This window comes from Siniperca chuatsi, linkage group LG3 (genome assembly GCF_020085105.1).
Source record: "Siniperca chuatsi isolate FFG_IHB_CAS linkage group LG3, ASM2008510v1, whole genome shotgun sequence".
Lineage (NCBI taxonomy): Eukaryota > Metazoa > Chordata > Actinopteri > Centrarchiformes > Sinipercidae > Siniperca > Siniperca chuatsi.
The window spans coordinates 2,170,243-2,187,823 of NC_058044.1; the positions used below are offsets into that span (position 1 = coordinate 2,170,243).

Here is a 17,581-nt window from a genome sequence, read left to right on the forward strand (position 1 = left end):
TCCTGCAACGTGTCACTGAGTTCGTCCAATCGTGTTTTTATCACCTCAGAAACAAAAAATCCGATCTATTTTAAATCTTAGTGAAGCAGAAACTGTTGTGCGTGCTTTTATCTCCTCACGCCTCGATCACTGTAACGGCCCGTTCGCTCGTCTTAATGTAAAAACTGTGAAACGCCTGCAGACTGTACAGGACTCAGGACCGAGAGGTGCGACCACATCACACCTGGTTCAGCCGCTTCAAATCGGCTCCCTGTTGGTTTCAGGACTGACTTTAAGATCTTGTTGATTACTTTTAAGGCTCTTCATGGCTCCAGACTATATCGTAGACCTTGTAATCCCTTATGAACCTTCACGCAGTCTGAGATCTTCGGGCAGGGGTCTCCTGTCTGTTCCTGAGTCCAGGATGGAAACTAAGGGGGACGGAGCTTTGGCCATCAGGGCCCCGAGGCTCTGGAACAACCTGCCCGAAGACATCAGGCTGTCTGAGTCAGAGTCTTCGTTTAAGTCTCGTCTCAAAACACATTTTTATCTGAAAGCAGATCCTGATTTTACCTGAACTGGCTGCTTATTTTATTGCTTTTGTGTATTTTACTTCTTTATATCTCGTAATTATTATAATTATTATTATTATATTATTATTATCACTTACGCTCCAGCCTATTGAACGTGGCAGTCGATGGTCACATGATCACACCTGAAGCAGGGAGCATCAGTTCACCTTAATGAGACGCTGCTGACGACACCTGTCTGTTTCTAGCTGTTCTTCTTCTGTGGTGGAAAGTAACTAAGTGCATTTACTCAAGTATTGTACTTCAGTACAGGGTTAGACTTGGTTACTTGTTTCCATTTTATGCTACTTTTTTTTTTTTTTTACTGCACGACAGCTTTTAGTTACTTTGCAGATTCAGATTAATGAGACTAAATATAACAAACAAATAAATTATGATGTATTATGAATAAAGATAAGACTTTATTGAGCCCTCCCAGTATATATAGTGAAATAAATTAGCTCCACCTTCACCAGCTGCAACGTTAAAGTGCTGAACACATTAATGCATCAATAATTATAATTCCACATTATTATGTATATTATTCTGAAATGGGCCGCTCTGCATAATGAGTACTTTTGCTACTTTAAGGATATTTTGATGCTAAAACTTTTGTACTTTTACTTTAAGTGCAGGACTTTCACTTCCTACATCGTGTGGCATTACTTACTTTTACTTAAATAAAAGATCTGAGTACTTTTTCCACATCTGGTTGTGAAACAAGTTAAAAAAATCAATGGGTTGAAAGGTTAAAACATTAAACACATATTAAGAAACTTTCTATTAGGGGGGGGATAGGATAGCTGACGAGCAGCCGTAGTTTCTGGTTTTTCCTTAAAGGCAGGAGCAGTTCGACGACTCCTTAATTAAAGGAGACGACGGGTGTTTCTCTGATTGCCGCTGTGCTGCTGTCTGCAGGTAACGTGCTGCAGCCGGGGGCCGGTGCTCTGATGGCCAGAGTGGCTCACTTCCTCAGGTCAGACTGATCCTCATTGATTCCCACAGGCTGTCGTCCGGTCGCAGCTCCGGTTTCTCACTGCTCCGTCTTCATTTCAGTGGCTTTCCGGACACCGTACCCGTCTACACCGTCAACAGACAGTGCTCCTCCGGACTGCAGGCTCTGTTTAACGTAGCAGGTAGAAACTGGACGCTTCGCTTATCGCTTTGTGACTTGACGCAGGCTCGAGACCAGCAACATTAAGCGTGTAGTGACCCTGACTTTTAACCCCGTCTGTGCAGGAGCCATCAGGAGCAGATCCATTGACCTGGGCCTCGCATGTGGGTGAGTTTATCGGTCATTTCAACTGTAAAAATACAGTTAAACCAGAGAATAAAACCGACAAACCATCAGAAAAACACTGTGTGTGTGTGTGTGTGTGTGTGTGTGTGTGTGTGTCAGTGTGGAGAGCATGTCTCTGCGTTCAATAGGTAATCCAGGAGATTTGAGCTCCAGGCTGATGGACAACGACAAGGCCAGAGACTGCATCATCCCGATGGGGTGAGACCACATACTGCAGGATACTGTATGTTATATAGCTCTGGGAAGGACTGAAGGCCGCTGACTTCGAATTTAAAGTTATAATCCCAAATTTAATTAGCGCTAGCAAAAAGTCAACGTCCCAAAATTTGTTGTTGTGCCCTAATATCCCCAAAAGTCTGGCATATTGTTCCAAAATGTACTTTATGATACCAGAATTAGTTAAAGCAACCTCAAAATGTGTTATTATCCCCAATTTGTTATCACAAAATGCTGTAATTTCCAAATTGTTTTATCCCTAAAATTGCTATAATCCCCGGAATTTAAAACGATTTTTGTTATAATCCCAGATTTAGTTTTACAGCCCTAAAATGAAAAATAATAAATATAATAAAACTTTATTTATAGAGCACTTATCAAAACAAAGTTCTTCACAACAAGAGAAATAAAATACACAAAAGCAATAAAATAAACAGCCAGATGTGCTTTCCGATAAAAATGTGTTTGTTAAATTTATATGAATTCCAAAACTTGTTATAGCAACCACAACATGTTAACCCAAGATTTGCTGTTAATCTCAAAGTTGTTTTATCCTGAAATGTGTTATAATCCCAGTTTCTGATAAACCTCCAAATGGCGATAATCTCACATTTTGTCACATGGCCCTAAAATGTGCCACAAAATGTATTCCCCCCAAATTATTTCATTCTGAAATGTGTTTCTAATATATTTGTATCAGCGGCAGGCTGGCCGATAGAGGGCGCCGCCCTCCTTGAGCCACAAAATTACTACTAATAATAAAAATAATAATTAAACTAATTGTCAATATGTGTGTTTGAAATATGGAGTGCAACCAGTCATATGTACAATATGATAGAAAATCACCTGCGCTACACTATAATTTAATTTAATTCACTTTGTGAGAGTTTTGAAGCAGAAGTTTGAGGAGTTTTAGCATCTCTACACCTCAGAGCACGTGACTTAACGCCACTGACTGCACTTCCTGTTCACATCTCCTCCCTGTCGGTTTCCCCAACAACACAAGGTCCATCTCAAGAAGTAAACATTTTATATTACACTGAATTCGCCTGCGTGGGTGACCAAAATAAGACGTCCTGATGTGTTTGTCGAGGCGTTACCTACTGCTTTGTTTTATGTTGGACTACAATAATTGTTAAATATTTAACTGCAAAATAGTAATTCCCTTTTGATACCTTGCTGGATGCTGAAAAGTGGATGTGGCGCAGCACCACCTAGAGCACAGGTATCAAACTCTGCCCCGCGAGGCAACGCCAAATGACTACCAGAGCTGGCCTCACCGCTAACACTACAAATCCCATAATGCTCTGCTGTTGTTTTGGCGCGTCAGTCATGACAGGACCCAGAAACGCCCTCTCCTCTGTGACAGCAGTCACAGCGACCTCGTGCTACACCTGTCAGATAGGTGTTCGGATGTAATTCAATCAATTATTAATTTCCCTATATTTTAGTCGGAATAAAAACATTTTTTAAAATCTTTTAATAAAAGAAATTACATCATATAGAAAACTATACGTAAAAATATATCAAAAGTAAATATATTTTACGTTGAAATTTGGTTCAAACCCTATAATTTTGTCGTTATGGTAATAAGCGTTGCTTGTTCCATATTCAGCGTTAAAGCAAAACTTGTTTGGGTCCATAAGGACATTATATATTAAAGGTTCATTTGTTCAATGTTGGCCCGCTGTGTATTTGAGTTCGACAAACCTGACCTAGAACATTTGCTATAGAAACCACACAATGTATTATCCATGTGTCATTATAATACCCACGTTTGTTTGTTAAAGCACTCCCAAAATCTTTCATAGAAACCTCAAACATTTATTAAAGCTCCTCACACAAAATCCCCAAATGGAAAAAACAAACAACTGATTCAGCACGGCAAAGACTTGTTATAATTCCAAAAGTATAATTTATAAAATGTGAGTAAAACTGGATTACAGACCAGATTGTGTCACTGATCTGCTTAGTTCCTCGCAGCTGTTTTTTTTTTATTGTGATCAGATCCTTCAGGCTGCAGTTAATATGAGACGTGTCGCTTGTTTCTGCAGCATCACCTCGGAGAACGTCGCAGAGAGATTCGGCGTCTCCAGAGAAAAGCAGGACGCCTTCGCTCTCAGTTCTCAGCAAAAGTGAGTTTTTTGAAGCTCCACCACAGCTGAGAACAATGACTTCAAAACAGTACAGAATATAAATGTCACACTCATAACAGTCACTTACAACAGACGTGTTTAATAACTTCTGCCTTTGTGCCGCGTGAACACACATTTACTAATTATTACTAGTAGGCTACACCTGATTGATACCTCGTCCAAATACGCAAAATATCTCAAAAACAGTTTGAATGAAATATTGATGGGAAGTTAGTTCACACGTCAAAGAGCAAGTGGTGAGTTTTTACAGATTCACCAACTTTATGAAGCAGTTGCAAACATTTTCACTGTCTTCTCACGATCGACTGCACTTCGTTGTGAAACGTCTGCCATGTGATTGTGTATCATCACTGCATATTTTGCAGGTGGAGATGAACGTTATTAAATTAAGATGCAGGCGGAGGTTCACTCCGACTGCTTGTAGTCTTCGGGCCGTTTTTAATGTGTCGTCGTTTAAAGCACCAACATCTGTAACGACCCGGTTCCCACAGAGCCGCCCGGGCGCAGAGCTTGGGTCTGTTCGAGCAGGAGATCGTTCCCGTCGCCACCAAGTTAGTAGACGACGAGGGTAAAGAGCGCCAGGTGACGGTCGCTAAGGATGATGGGATCAGAGCGGGAACGACTCTGGCGGGACTCGGTAAACTCCGGCCGGCCTTCAAACCCGACGGCAGCACGACAGCAGGTCGGTCTTCAGCTGTGAGCGACAAGACGAGCCGATTCATCTCTCAGCAGTAACTAACACACACACACACACACACGTTCTGTCTCAGGTAACTCCAGCCAGGTGAGCGACGGAGCAGCGGCCGTGCTGATTGGTCGCAGGTCTGCAGTCGAGGCTCTGGGTCTGCCGGTCCTGGGAGTCCTGAGGGCCAGTGCGGTGGTGGGGGTCCCTCCTGATCTTATGGGTATTGGACCAGCGTTCGCCATCCCGGCAGCTCTGGAGCAGGCAGGTAAGAGGTGTGTGTGTGTGTGTGTGTGTGTACTTGCTACATAGTGAGGACATTTTTGGAAAGTGAGGTTAAGACTTGGTCTTATGGGTTAGGGAAGCATTATGTCAACAACGGTCCTCACAAAGATAGAAGTACAAGGGTATGTGTGTGTGATTAAGAATATTTCCTCCATTTTCTGCTTTCTGCTTGTACCCTCGACATCTCAGAGGGAAATACTGTACTTTTTAATCCTTTTTATTACTATAAGTTTAGTTACTTTGCAGATTCAGATTAATAATACAATCAACAAATTATGATGTAATATTATGGATAAAGATAAGACTTTATTGATCCCTTCAGGAGCTACCCAGCAGCAGATATAGTGAAAACATACACCCCACCTTTACCAGCTGCAACAATATCCTGTAATATAATATATTATTCTGAAATGGACCATTTTGCATAATGAGTACTTTTCCTTTTTGTAGTTTAAGTACATTTTGATGCCAATACTTTTGTACTTAAGTAAAATTTAGAATGCAGGACTTTTACTTGTAACAGAGTATTTCTACACTGTGGTACTGCTTTTACTTCTTCGCCTCCTCAGGTGCCTCCAGGTGATATTTTCATTGTGTGTACATTAGTTATTAAAGTAGACGTTCTGTTGTGGGTCAGACCTTGACGCGCCTCCAAGTGTGTGAGCTTGTTCATGCATACGTGTTGTTAAAATCACCAGCAGCGAGGCTGTCGGTGTCCACCTGTAAAACTCTATGTAGAGTGCTTCAGTCATGGTGGTGTATTATTAATATTTGGCTATAAACCTGTTTCCCTCCCCCTCAGGACTCACTGTTGCTGATGTCGACGTGTTTGAAATCAACGAGGCCTTCGCCAGTCAGGTGAGTTCTGGCGGAAATGTTGGTTTCTGTATGTCACATTTTTCTCTCACTGTGTGCGCTTCTTGTTAAGGGTCAGTTCACCCAAATCACCAACAACAACAAAAACCCCACACTGTATTCCCACTTAGTGGTGGTGTCCTTTGGTTTGAGACGGTGTAGTCCCTCATTCGTTCAGGAGTGCTCCATCGCAGAAAAGGTTTCAGTCGTAGTCGTCTGGACACTGTTTTCAGAATCAAGACGTTTCGGCTCCCATCCGGAAGACATTCTCAATTGTGAAAATGGTCTGAGAACTCAGAAATTTAAGCTACTCTGTGTTACTTTGGTTTGAGACGTTAGTCTCAGAGATTTCTGCCTCCATCCCAACTGTGATGCTCACAGGCATTGAAACAATATGTACTTTGTACTTTGTACGTCTTTAGAAACAGTATCCCTGCCACTCTGAATCCACAGTGGACAGTTTTCTAAAATGACGACCACGGTGAGGTCTGTGGATCATCCAGAGTAGCAGACTCTGTTTCTAGAAGGAGATGTTGGGCTGGAGGCTTGACGTAAGCGTAATGTTTGTTTTTCCCCCCATGTGATTTGGTTGGACCGACGCCTTGACTGCTGCTCAGGCGGTGTACTGCGTGGAGAAGCTGGGCATCCCGTTGGAGAAGGTGAATCCTAACGGCGGCGCCATCGCTCTGGGTCATCCTCTGGGCTGCACCGGCGCTCGACAGGTGGTGACGCTGCTGAACGAGCTCAGACGCAGAGGCAGGAGGTTCGTCTCAACCGCCACACAAATACTTTCTTAAAAAGTGTTCAAACGAGTTTTCTTACTGTCCCTCGCTTGTGTTTTCCTGACTGTAGGGCGTATGGAGTTGTGTCCATGTGCATTGGGACTGGGATGGGAGCTGCTGCTGTCTTTGAATACCCCGGCCCGTAGGAGACAACTTTCTATTTGTAGAAGCTGTAAAAAATAAAACATTTCGACACGATCTGAGGCAGCAGGATTCAGTTTTTACTAAAATAATGTGTTCAGTTCCTCATCTCATGTGGGATCGTTCCCGTACAAACACAAAGAAACATTTGCAGTCTGTGATTTTTAAGAAGAACCAGCGTCGTAGTCCGTCAGGAGAGTTTTTATATTCACACTTACATGAGCTTCGGTTTCTTCCGAGCCTGAAACTGCTCCGTTTTGCTTTTAATCGACTTGACGAGCAGAGACAGGCTGGGGTCCATCGACTTCTTCGAGGTGGCCTCGACAGTCTGAGCGTCAGAGTCACTTTCCCGTTTACCGGCGGCTGCCTCGCCCCGTGTGGGCGTGACCTCCATCCGGCGCTGCTGCTGCTCCTCTCGTCTGCGCTGCTTCTCGGTCAGGATGCTCTGCGTGGCTTTAGTCCTCTTGTAGCTGGGGTGGGATGGGTCCAGGTTGAACAGGTGGGAGGTGAACATGGCCTGGAAACGAGGGTCTTTAACATCCACCTGGACGCACAGACAGGAAAGGGTTTGTTACAAATGTGGACACATTTCAATCCCCACACTTGCGAACGTTTTATCCATTTAACAAGAGATCGAACATCGCTCAGATCCGTCCTGTTGGTCGAAGGTTCCTATGTGGCCGACATTTAAAGGTCTCTAAATGTGAGCTTCCATAATGTACCTTTGATCAGTTGATGGTAAATACTTTGCCATATTAATGTGAAGTAATCCATCTGAATAACCTTTTCTAATGCGTTTTACTATGTCGTCGTTCATCATCTGTTTATACAGCAGCCTCCACTTATAGATGCCCACAGGAGGAGATACAGTTAACAAATATGCTTAAAACTACATTATAGCGTGCTATAAACCATGTATTAATGTTATAAAAGCTAAAAGGGGGTATCTGCATAAGTGAGAAAATGTTTTTGAAATTTGGATGAACGGATCCCTAAATACTTTATCATTAAACTTTGGAGAGCTGCTCCAGCTGTCCAAACCCAAACCACACATCGGATCATTAAACAGACCTGGAAGTCGTCGTCCTGCAGCGACTCCTCGCCCTTCTTCAGCAGCTTCTTCCTCTTCTTTTTGCTCAGGTTCTGCTGCTCCACGATCTTGTCGTAGTTGAAGTGTTTGTGTTTGGCGTCGTCGCCGTCGTCCTCCATCAGCAGAGCCATCTCCGCCTGCACACACAAACACAGGTGTAGGTGTTCAGCATGAGGCTGGCGCTCTGATCCACAGAAGGAATCAAAGATGTGATGAGCTGCTGGGATTGAACTCTGACCTTTTGTTTCTCCAGCTCCTCTTCCTCCTCAGCTGTCCGCTCCTCCTCCTCCTGCTTCTTCTTCTTCTTCTGTTTCTTCTTCACGTCTGCAGACACATCACACAACACTGATACTGAACCTCCCTAAGGATCTACATGCTGGATAAGATAAAACCACTATTAAATCGACTACAATACACGTCTATACATTTTTATACACGTGTCAACTCTACAAATAAAAATTACCTTTTCTGTCAGCATTCAAAACGTGACCTGCTGCCTCTAAATGAACAGCTGCTGTGATGTGTTGTGTGCTATTTTACAGAAATATCAGATTTACAGTACAAACACTGTTTAGTAAACGCACACAAACATGATTTTACAAATCCCTTCATAACTGACATAATTTAGATCTCCAGAGAGAAGCTATAACTGAACTATAAGCTGCATCTGAATATATCAATAAATCCATATTATACTGTATTAAATCTGTATTTGTGTCTATATTTTTTGACAGTTTTCATACTAAAACAACAGGAGCATGTCCTACAAACCCCCTGCTATGACTGGTCGTTTGATTAACTGACAGTATTGATCACCTGCGGCAGCGAGCTCCTCGGCGAAGAAGGGGTCACTGAGATCGACGTCTGGAGGAAGCTCGTCCTCGCTGAGCTCTTCCTCACTCTCTCCCTGATACGAGACAAAATATAGAAATGATTAATAAAACTACACAGTTAGAGGAAACTGAACTTAAACAAGGAGCTTAATAAAAACACAGTTGGTTGTCACGTGGATACAGTTGTACAGATTTGTTGTTGTCTGAACACAGAGAGGTGATTACTAACTTTAAATACATTAAATATATATTTATACCAACCATAATAGTATGAAAAATGGGGTTTGATTTCATGAAAATCTTCAGGTTTATAACTGTGTGACTTCAGTCCTACCATATGCTTCCTGCAGTTTTACTCGATTTCATAAAGTGATTTTTACCTTTGTGACGTTAAGAAAAATCACCACGATTTCCAACATCTGAATCATTTGCATTGGGTCAAACTATACTTACTTATCTCCTTGGCAGGCTTTGGGAGAGACAACCGGGACAAATATGAGGGTCACATGACTGACAGGGGTAGGCAAAATGCCAGACTACTCCTCTTCCCAGGTTCTCAAATTAAACTCATACATAAACTTAACCTTCCTTTTCTTATACATTAAACATTACGCCTTCCTTATCAAAAATATTAAATAACGGATTAACTTTCAAACTCAACTTGTAAACCAACACAGACGAGAACTCCTAAAAGTGCTCAGAAAAAGGGAAAGTTTGAACATCTGCAGTTCTATGACATCTGCTGATGAAGACTGTGTGAAAGGTCAAAAAGCTCCGGAACAAGGTAGTAAGTGGAGCTTGAGTGGAGATTGTTTTGTCAAAAATTAAAATGATCCTTTCAAGCGGCGTACACTCTTAAAACCACACACACTGTCAGCAGGTATGACAGTGATACTCCACAGCCTGATGTTAATGTCAATACAGCCTTCAGCTACATTCATTCATGATGCAAAGCACGACGGCAGCATGTGGTTCATCTTCAGATTCATCAACACTACACTTAGTTGCCAGTTTATTAGGTACACCTACCTAAAACTAAAGCAGGCTAATACGTCAGTCCTGCAAAGAAGTACATTTACATCAGTGACGGTCGGCTAAATAACAGAAACACCTGTCAGCGTAACACAATACAGTTCAACAGCACCACAAACTGCAGCCTGCAAAATGATCAACAGTTTCAACAAAAACTGAACACTGAAACCTTCAAGAAGGGAGGAATTATTGCAGGGTTGTTTTCAATAGACGGCATTAGTTTTAGCTAGGTGTACCTAATAAACTGGCAGCCTTTAGAGTTAAAAATGACACCAAATGACATGTTAGGTGCTCAGTACCTTACCAATGTACATCAATGGACAACAATACCTTTAATGTTGCAAACTATAACAAACACTTTACAACAACACACCTGCAATTTGTCTCTGAGTTACAAATTACTGTACCACTATTATTATTACTAAAGTCCGCAACACCTCTTCACATACTTTTATCCTCCCACCTGTTAGGTATAGTACCACCTTTGCTCCATATTAAAATCAGAGAAAACCCAGGTGTTTCCCAATAATCATGTAAATCAGAGGGAGGAAACAAAACCAACAGCTGCAGTAAGAGGCGGAGCAACACTGGAAAGAGGAGAGCTTCAACGTCACACTCCAGAAATGAAAGTAAAGTTTGTCAGAGTGGCAGCCACGCAGCAGTCGAGACAAGTCTCTGTTTCTCTCTAAAAGAAAATTCAAACTGAGTTCATCAGGTCTTTCTCAGCAACACAGCAGAGTCTCTGCCAAACACTGGTGAGTACAGCTGATCATATTTATAGTCTCAGCAACCAGGATTAGCACAAAACTTCAGCTCTACTCAGGCAGGAAGTTCCACTCTTTGCATTTCATACTTGGTTAAAATATAACTATGGCTGTTTGTCCACAGGCCCACTATACAGTAGCCCACTTTAACTGCTTTAAACTGTCTCTCTGTGTCACTTCTCAGGACTTTAGTAACTTGTAACTGAATCTCTGAGGTTTAGCTTCACTCCAACTTTCCTGATGCTAATGTCATTTTCTATTTTGTGTGAAAAGTGGTTTGGTTAATTGCTGGTAAAATGGATTATGAAATGGATTAAGAAATCTGTAAATATGTGATTGTAAAATAAAAACTGTAAAATAAACTAGTTGTTGAACACAAGGCCTGAGTAAGTAGTGACTTGAGAACCAAACACTGAACAAAAAAGCCTTGTTTACATTTAAGTTGTATTTCATGACAAATACATTGTGTTTCCTGCGGCTGCTTCACAATAAAAGCCACCCGGTGTTTCACCAGTTGGATGCTTTTAATGTGAAGCAGTGGCAGGAGGAAATGTTTGTTTCCACCAGCAGTGACTGAATACAGTACGGCTGTAGGAGAGTGAACAGTAAACAGTGAGGGTGATATCAATGAGATAGAATCACATGCTGCATTGTTTCCTGTGAATAGGATTGCATTACCGGAGAACAAGAAAAAAGGTAGAATATACTAGCTAACGTTAAGTTAAATAGATTTTAGTTTAAATAAACATTCGCAATGTATTCTCTATTAATGTTCATGGCCAACTAATTATTATTAATATTAATAATATATTGTGAAATAATGTTCCAGCTAACGTATAACGTTATCGTTAGCGAACTCAGTGAATCATAATACGGGTAACATTACTTCAATAAACTTCAGTAACATACTTGCCAACGATGTTTATATAAAGCAATGTATTAAAATATTCCTTATTGCAATTTCAGATGAGTTTGATAAAATATTTCTCCAAGGAGACAAAGATGCCTGATGTAGAGGAGGAAGATGGTCAGCTAACATTACTTTAGCTCGGGAGGATAAAGGTTCTTTATGTCCCGAAGTTTTGAAGAACAAGGGTATGTTTGTGTGATTAAGTATATTTACTCAAGTATTTCCATTTTCTGCTACCTTCTACTTGTACTCCTCGACATCTCAGAGGGAAATATTGTGCTTTTTAATCCTTTTTACTACAAAAAGTTTAGTTACTGGTTACTTTGCAGATTCAGATTAATAATACAATCCAGAAATAAATTAGGATGTAATATTATGGATAAAGATAAGACTTTATTGATCCCTTGGTGGAATTCACAAGCTACCCAGCAGTAAATATAGTGAAAAAAATACACCCCACCTTTACCAGCTGCAACAAACTCATATTAAACCCATACATAAACTTAACCTTCCTTTTCTTATACGTTAAACATAACGCCTTCCTTATCAAAAATATGAAATTACGGATTAACTTTCAAACTCAACTTGTAAGCCGACACAGACGAGAACTCCTAAAAGTGCTCAGAAAAAGGGAAAGTTTGAACATCTACAGTTCTATGATATCTATTCCATCTGCTGATGAAGACTGTGTGAAAGGTCAAAAAGCTCCGGAACAAGGTAGTAAGTGGAGCTTGAGAGGAGATTGTTTTGTCAAAAATTAAAATGATCCTTTCAAGCGGCGTACACTCTTAAAACCACACACACTGTCAGCAGGTATAACAGTGATACTCCACAGCCTGATGTTAATGTCAATACAGCCTTCAGCTACATTCATTCATGATGCAAAGCACAACGGCAGCGTGTGGTTCATCTTCATCAACAGTCACTACACTGTATAAACTCAGTAACATCTCTCTGGAAACAAATGTGCAAGTTTAAAAACCTCAAACAATCTCTCTGACAGAGTCATCCAACAGTAAACTGCTTTGTAAATACAGAAAAACCTCAATTAAGAAATGTTCAGAAGTAAAATTGAGGCCTGACAATCTTCCTCGTGTCTGACCACTTGTACATGGCTCCCTGCTACACTGCAGCAGCAACAACAACAGGCGTCCATGTCGACCACTAACTGACACAGAACGACCACTAGATGGATCCCAAAACAAAGGAAAGGTGAGCACAGAGTTACTGTACTGCTGCCACACCAAGCACCAAACACTCCTGATACATGCGAGTGAACACACTGTCTGCCACGTACAGGATAAACACTCATGATGGCCAAGGATACAACTAACAACCTCGGATATGTTTGTTTCAGGAGGAGACACCATCGCCTCCATATTCACCAGTTTCCAAAGAAAACCAACTTATTTCAAGCATTTCCTGGAAGTCTTTATCTTGATTCTCGTCTTGTTTTAACACAAACACTTATTTCTTGAAAATCCCTAAAACAAAGAAATCTGGGAAACTGGTAGAAGTAGAATGAACTCACATTTTGTGGTCCACTTTTGAGAAATATACTCAGTTGCCAGTTTATTAGGTATACCTAGCTCAAACTAAAGCAGGCTAATACATCAGTCCTGCAAAGAAGTACATTTACAGTGGTGTGAAAAAGTGATTGCACCCTTCCTGATTTCTTATTTTTTTGCATGTTTGTCACACTTAAATGTTTCAGATCATCAAACAAATTTAAATATTAGTCAAAGATAACACAAGTAAACACAAAATGCAGTTTTTAAATGAAGGTTGTTATTATTAAGGGAAAACAAAATCCAAACCTACATGGCCCTGTGTGAAATAGTTATTGCCCCCTAAACCTAATAACTGGTTGGGCCACCCTTAGCAGCAACAACTGCAATCAAGTGTTTGCGATAACTTGCAATGAGTCTTTCACAGCGCTGTTGAGGAAGTTTGGCCCACTCATCTTTGCAGAATTGTTGTAATTCAGCCACATTGGAGGGTTTTCGAGCATGAACTGCCTTTTTAAGGTCATGCCACAGCATCTCAATAGGATTCAGGTCAGGACTTTGACTAGGCCACTCCAAAGTCTTCATTTTGTTCTACTACACCTAGCTAAAACTAAATAACAGAAACACCTGTCAGCATAACACAATACAGTTCAACAACACCACAAACTGCAGCCTGCAAAACGATTAACAGTTTCAACAAAAACTGAACATTAAAACTTTCATGAAGAGAGGATTTATTGCAGGAATGTTTTCATTAGACGGCATTTGTTTTAGCTAGGTGTACCTAATAAACTGGCAGCCTTTAGAGTTAAAAATGACACCACATGACATGTTAGGTGCTCAGTACCTTACCAATGAACATTAATGGCCAACAATACCTGTAGACCAGCATTTACCTTTAATATTGAAAACTAAAACAAACTCTTTACAACAACACACCTGCAATTTGTCTCAGAGTTACATATTACTGTACCACTACTATTATTACCCAGATTACCCCGAAAGATTTCTTACAGCACTTTGTATGAGACACACAAGGACATGAGGGAGCCGGAGCTCTTACAACTCATAACAATAATTTTTGCACATAAATTAAGGTAATAAACAATACACACAATATAAAACCAATAAAACTAACATTCAGAAACAAAATTTCTTTGGTTTATATCAGTGTGCCACTATGTACTTGCTGGGTATAAGGTCAGCAACACCTCTTCACATACCTTACTCCTCCCACCTGTTAGGTATAGTACCACCTTTGACCAACAGAGCTGCAGTAAGAGGTGGAGCAACACTGGAAAGAGGAGAGCGCCAACGTCACACTCCAGAAATGAAAGTTAATTTGTCAGAGTAGCAGCCACGCAGCAGTCGAGACAAATCTATGTTTCTCTCTAAAAGAAAATTCAAACTGAGTTCATCAGGTCTTTCTCAGCAACACAGCAGAGTCTCTGCCAAACACTGGTGAGTACAGCTGATCATATTCATAGGCTCAGCAATCAGGATTAACACAAAACTTCAGCTTGACTCAGGCAGGAAGTTCCACTCTTTGCATTTCATACTTGGTTAAACTATAACTATGGCTGTTTGTCCACAGGCCCACTATACAGTAGCCCACTTTAACTGCTTTAAACAGTCTCTCTGTGTCACTTCTCAGGACTTTAGTAACTTGTAACTGAATCTCTGAGGTTTGGAGTTTAGCTTCACTCCAACTTTCCCTGTATTATTACTGTTTACTGATTGTTTCCTGCAGCCATTTTGCATTTTACTTCCTCTGGTTGTTTCACAATAAAAGCTTTCCACCAGCAAAACAGCAGGAGGCTTTTAATGTGAAGCAGCAAGAGGAAATGCAATGTGTTTGCCATCAAGAGCTTTGTTAGCAATGATATTCTTGAATAAAATTAGGTCTACACAACGGGAGTTCACGGCTGCTCACGGCTCGGCCAAATTCAAAAATATTGTATATATAATTCAAATTTACTTTAGCTCATGCGTTATGCTTAAAATAACAGTAATCACACTTCTTTCTTTTTAAACAAATAATTAAAAGTGTATTTTGAATTAAATGTTTTTCTTCTCTTTCATGCTACATGTGTAGATATGGCTGCTGTGAACTATCTGCGATCTGAAGATCAGTTTCTGTGCTCCATCTGTCTGGATGTGTTCACTGATCCTGTCAGCATACCATGTGGACACAACTTCTGCAAAAACTGCATCAATGAACACTGGGATACTAACGACCGGTACTGGTGTCCGATGTGTAAAAAGGTTTTCTACACAAGACCTGAGCTGCACGTCAACACTTTCATCTCTGACATGGTCGCTCAGTTCAGACAGTCAGCTCAACAGGAAGCCAGCAGCAGCAGCTCAGAGACACAAGTGTCCAAACCTGGAGAAGTTCCCTGTGACGTCTGCACTGGAACCAAACTGAAGGCCCTGAAGTCCTGCCTGGTGTGTCTGGCCTCCTACTGTGAGACTCACCTGGAGCCTCATCTGACAGCATCACGTCTGAAAAGACATCAGCTGATCGACCCTGTGGAGAACCTGGAAGACAGGATGTGTACGAAGCACGATAAACCTCTGGAGCTGTTCTGTAAGACCGACCAGACATGTGTCTGCATGCTCTGCCCTGTTTTAGACCACAAGACACATGAGTTTGTTCCTCTGAAGGAAGAATATGAAGGGAAGAAGGCCGAGCTGGGGAAGACAGAGGGTGTACTTCAGCAGATGATCCAGAAGAGACGACTGAAGATTCAGGAGACCAAATGCTCGGTTTACATCGGTAAGGAAGATGCAGAAAGAGAGATCGCAGAAGGTGTTCAGGTCTTCACTTCTCTGAAGGAGTCTGTTGAGAGAAGCCAGGCCAATCTCATCCACACAATCAAAGAGAAGCAGAAAACAACAGAGAAACAGGCCAAAGCTTTCATCAAAGAGCTGGAACAGGAAATCTCTGAGCTGATGAAGAGAAGGACTGAGGTGGAGCAGCTCTCACGCTCTCAAGACCACCTCCATCTTCTCCAGAGTGTCCAGTCCCTAAACACCCACCACCAACCACCCACCAAGGACTGGACAGAGGTCAGCGTCCCTCCACCATCATATGAGGGGTCTGTGGTGAGAGCTGTGGCTCAGCTGGAGGAGACACTCAGTAAACAGATGAAGAAGCTGCTTGAAGCAGAGCTGAAGAGGGTCCAGCAGTATGCAGTGGATGTGACTCTTGATCCTGATACAGCAAATCCTGATCTCATCCTGTCTGATGATGGGAAAAAAGTGAATCATGGTGATGTAAAGAAGAATCTTCCAGACAACCCAGAGAGATTTTCTACCGGTCTCTGTGTTTTAGGAAAGCAGAGTTTCTCTTTAGGCAGATTTTACTTTGAGGTTCAGGTTAAAGTTAAGACTAAATGGATTTTAGGAGTGTGCAGAGAGTCGATCAACAGGAAGGGAGACATCACACTGAGACCTGAGGATGGTTACTGGACTATTGGGTTGAGAAATGGAAATAAGTACAAAGCTCTTAATGACCCTCCAGTCTGTCTCTCTCTGAAGTCTCAGCCTCAGAAGGTGGGGGTGTTTGTGGATTATGAGGAGGGTCTGGTCTCATTCTATGACGTAGAAGCTGCAGCTCTTATCTGCTGCTTTACTGGCTGCTCCTTCACTGAGAAACTCTTCCCATACTTCTGTCCCTATCTTAATGATGATGGTAAAAACTCTGCACCTCTGATCATCTCTCCTTTCAGAGTAAACTAATCACTTATCTTACTTCATGTATTGATTTCTTTCTATTCAAGGGAACAAATGTACATATTTAGAGCTTACTGTGGTGATTGATTTACACTTCATTGTTAAGATTTTTTATTATATGTATCCCATTATATCGGCAACACATTCATTTGGTGCAGTCATCTCTTCAACCCTGCATCATAACACACTTTATGTGGAGAATATCTCTAAAACCCACAAACAGTTATTTTAAGAAATCATTGTTTCTAAAGACACTAAATATGTCAAGATGAATTTTAAGTAATTGTGTAAAAAAAAATGCTGCAAAATATCTCGATTTTTTCTTTTTCTGTTTGATGTGCAGCCACAGAAAACATATTGATGAATATTTAATTGTGTCATAAAGCATAACTTGAGAGTAAGGCCTTTCACATGTCTATAGTGTCTACAGAATACAGTTTGTAGCATAAAAAGTTAATGGACAAAGTTAATTAATAGAATGGATGCTAATGTCATTTTCTATGAAAAGTGGTTTGGTTAATTGCTGGTAAAATGGATTATGAAATGGATTAAGAAATCTGTAAATATCTGATTGTAAAATAAAAACTGTAAAATAAACTAGTTGTTAAACACAAGGCCTGAGTAAGCAGTGACTTGAGAACCAAACACTGAACACAAAAGAGCCTGGTTTACATTTAAGTTGTATTTCATGACAAATACATTGTGTTTCCTGCGGCTGCTTCACAATAAAAGCCACCCGGT

The 17,581-nt window shown here is 41.1% G+C and overlaps 3 protein-coding genes across 4 annotated transcripts in view; 2 read left to right on the top strand and 1 right to left on the bottom strand.

The window, feature by feature from the left end:
* acaa1 (acetyl-CoA acyltransferase 1) overlaps positions 1-7,022 on the top strand; it is an 8,789-nt gene extending 1,767 nt beyond the window's left edge. Inside the window, exons 3-12 of the mRNA XM_044189396.1 lie at positions 1,467-1,524; positions 1,605-1,684; positions 1,788-1,830; positions 1,948-2,046; positions 4,119-4,199; positions 4,712-4,902; positions 4,991-5,170; positions 5,990-6,045; positions 6,660-6,805; positions 6,895-7,022. Of these exons, the coding sequence (XP_044045331.1) occupies positions 1,467-1,524; positions 1,605-1,684; positions 1,788-1,830; positions 1,948-2,046; positions 4,119-4,199; positions 4,712-4,902; positions 4,991-5,170; positions 5,990-6,045; positions 6,660-6,805; positions 6,895-6,970 (1,010 nt within the window). The 3' untranslated portion in view covers positions 6,971-7,022. The remainder of the gene's footprint in view (positions 1-1,466; positions 1,525-1,604; positions 1,685-1,787; positions 1,831-1,947; positions 2,047-4,118; positions 4,200-4,711; positions 4,903-4,990; positions 5,171-5,989; positions 6,046-6,659; positions 6,806-6,894) is intronic.
* Positions 7,023-7,024: 2 nt separating this feature from the next.
* On the bottom strand, positions 7,025-8,778 carry LOC122873089 (ESF1 homolog). The gene is made up of 3 exons (XM_044189417.1): positions 8,294-8,778; positions 8,037-8,192; positions 7,025-7,509 (listed from the first exon to the last, which is right to left on the bottom strand). The coding sequence occupies exons 2-3, from the start codon at positions 8,184-8,186 to the stop codon at positions 7,180-7,182; spliced, it is 480 nt and encodes a 159-aa protein (XP_044045352.1). The 5' UTR covers positions 8,187-8,192; positions 8,294-8,778; the 3' UTR covers positions 7,025-7,179.
* A 207-nt stretch (positions 8,779-8,985) lies between these two features.
* LOC122873062 (E3 ubiquitin-protein ligase TRIM39-like) lies at positions 8,986-17,454 on the top strand. 2 transcript variants are annotated; one of them, XM_044189376.1, is made up of 2 exons: positions 8,986-10,675; positions 15,198-17,454. In XM_044189376.1, exon 2 carries the CDS (start codon positions 15,200-15,202, stop codon positions 16,844-16,846), a length of 1,647 nt encoding a protein of 548 aa, XP_044045311.1. In that variant the 5' UTR covers positions 8,986-10,675; positions 15,198-15,199; the 3' UTR covers positions 16,847-17,454. The 2 variants fall into 2 exon arrangements, with proteins under 2 accessions (XP_044045311.1, XP_044045310.1); XM_044189375.1 differs by lacking the exon at positions 8,986-10,675 and adding an exon at positions 13,834-14,563.
* The last annotated feature ends 127 nt before the right edge of the window (positions 17,455-17,581 follow it).

Coding starts and splice junctions, on each gene's coding strand:
- LOC122873089 (XM_044189417.1), bottom strand. CDS start 8,186: ATGGCTCTGCTGATGGAGGACGACGGCGACGACGCCAAACACAAACAC. Junction 7,510..8,036: donor TGCAGGACGACGACTTCCAG/GTCTGTTTAATG, acceptor CTGTGCGTCCAG/GTGGATGTTAAAGACCCTCG.
- LOC122873062 (XM_044189376.1), top strand. CDS start 15,200: ATGGCTGCTGTGAACTATCTGCGATCTGAAGATCAGTTTCTGTGCTCC.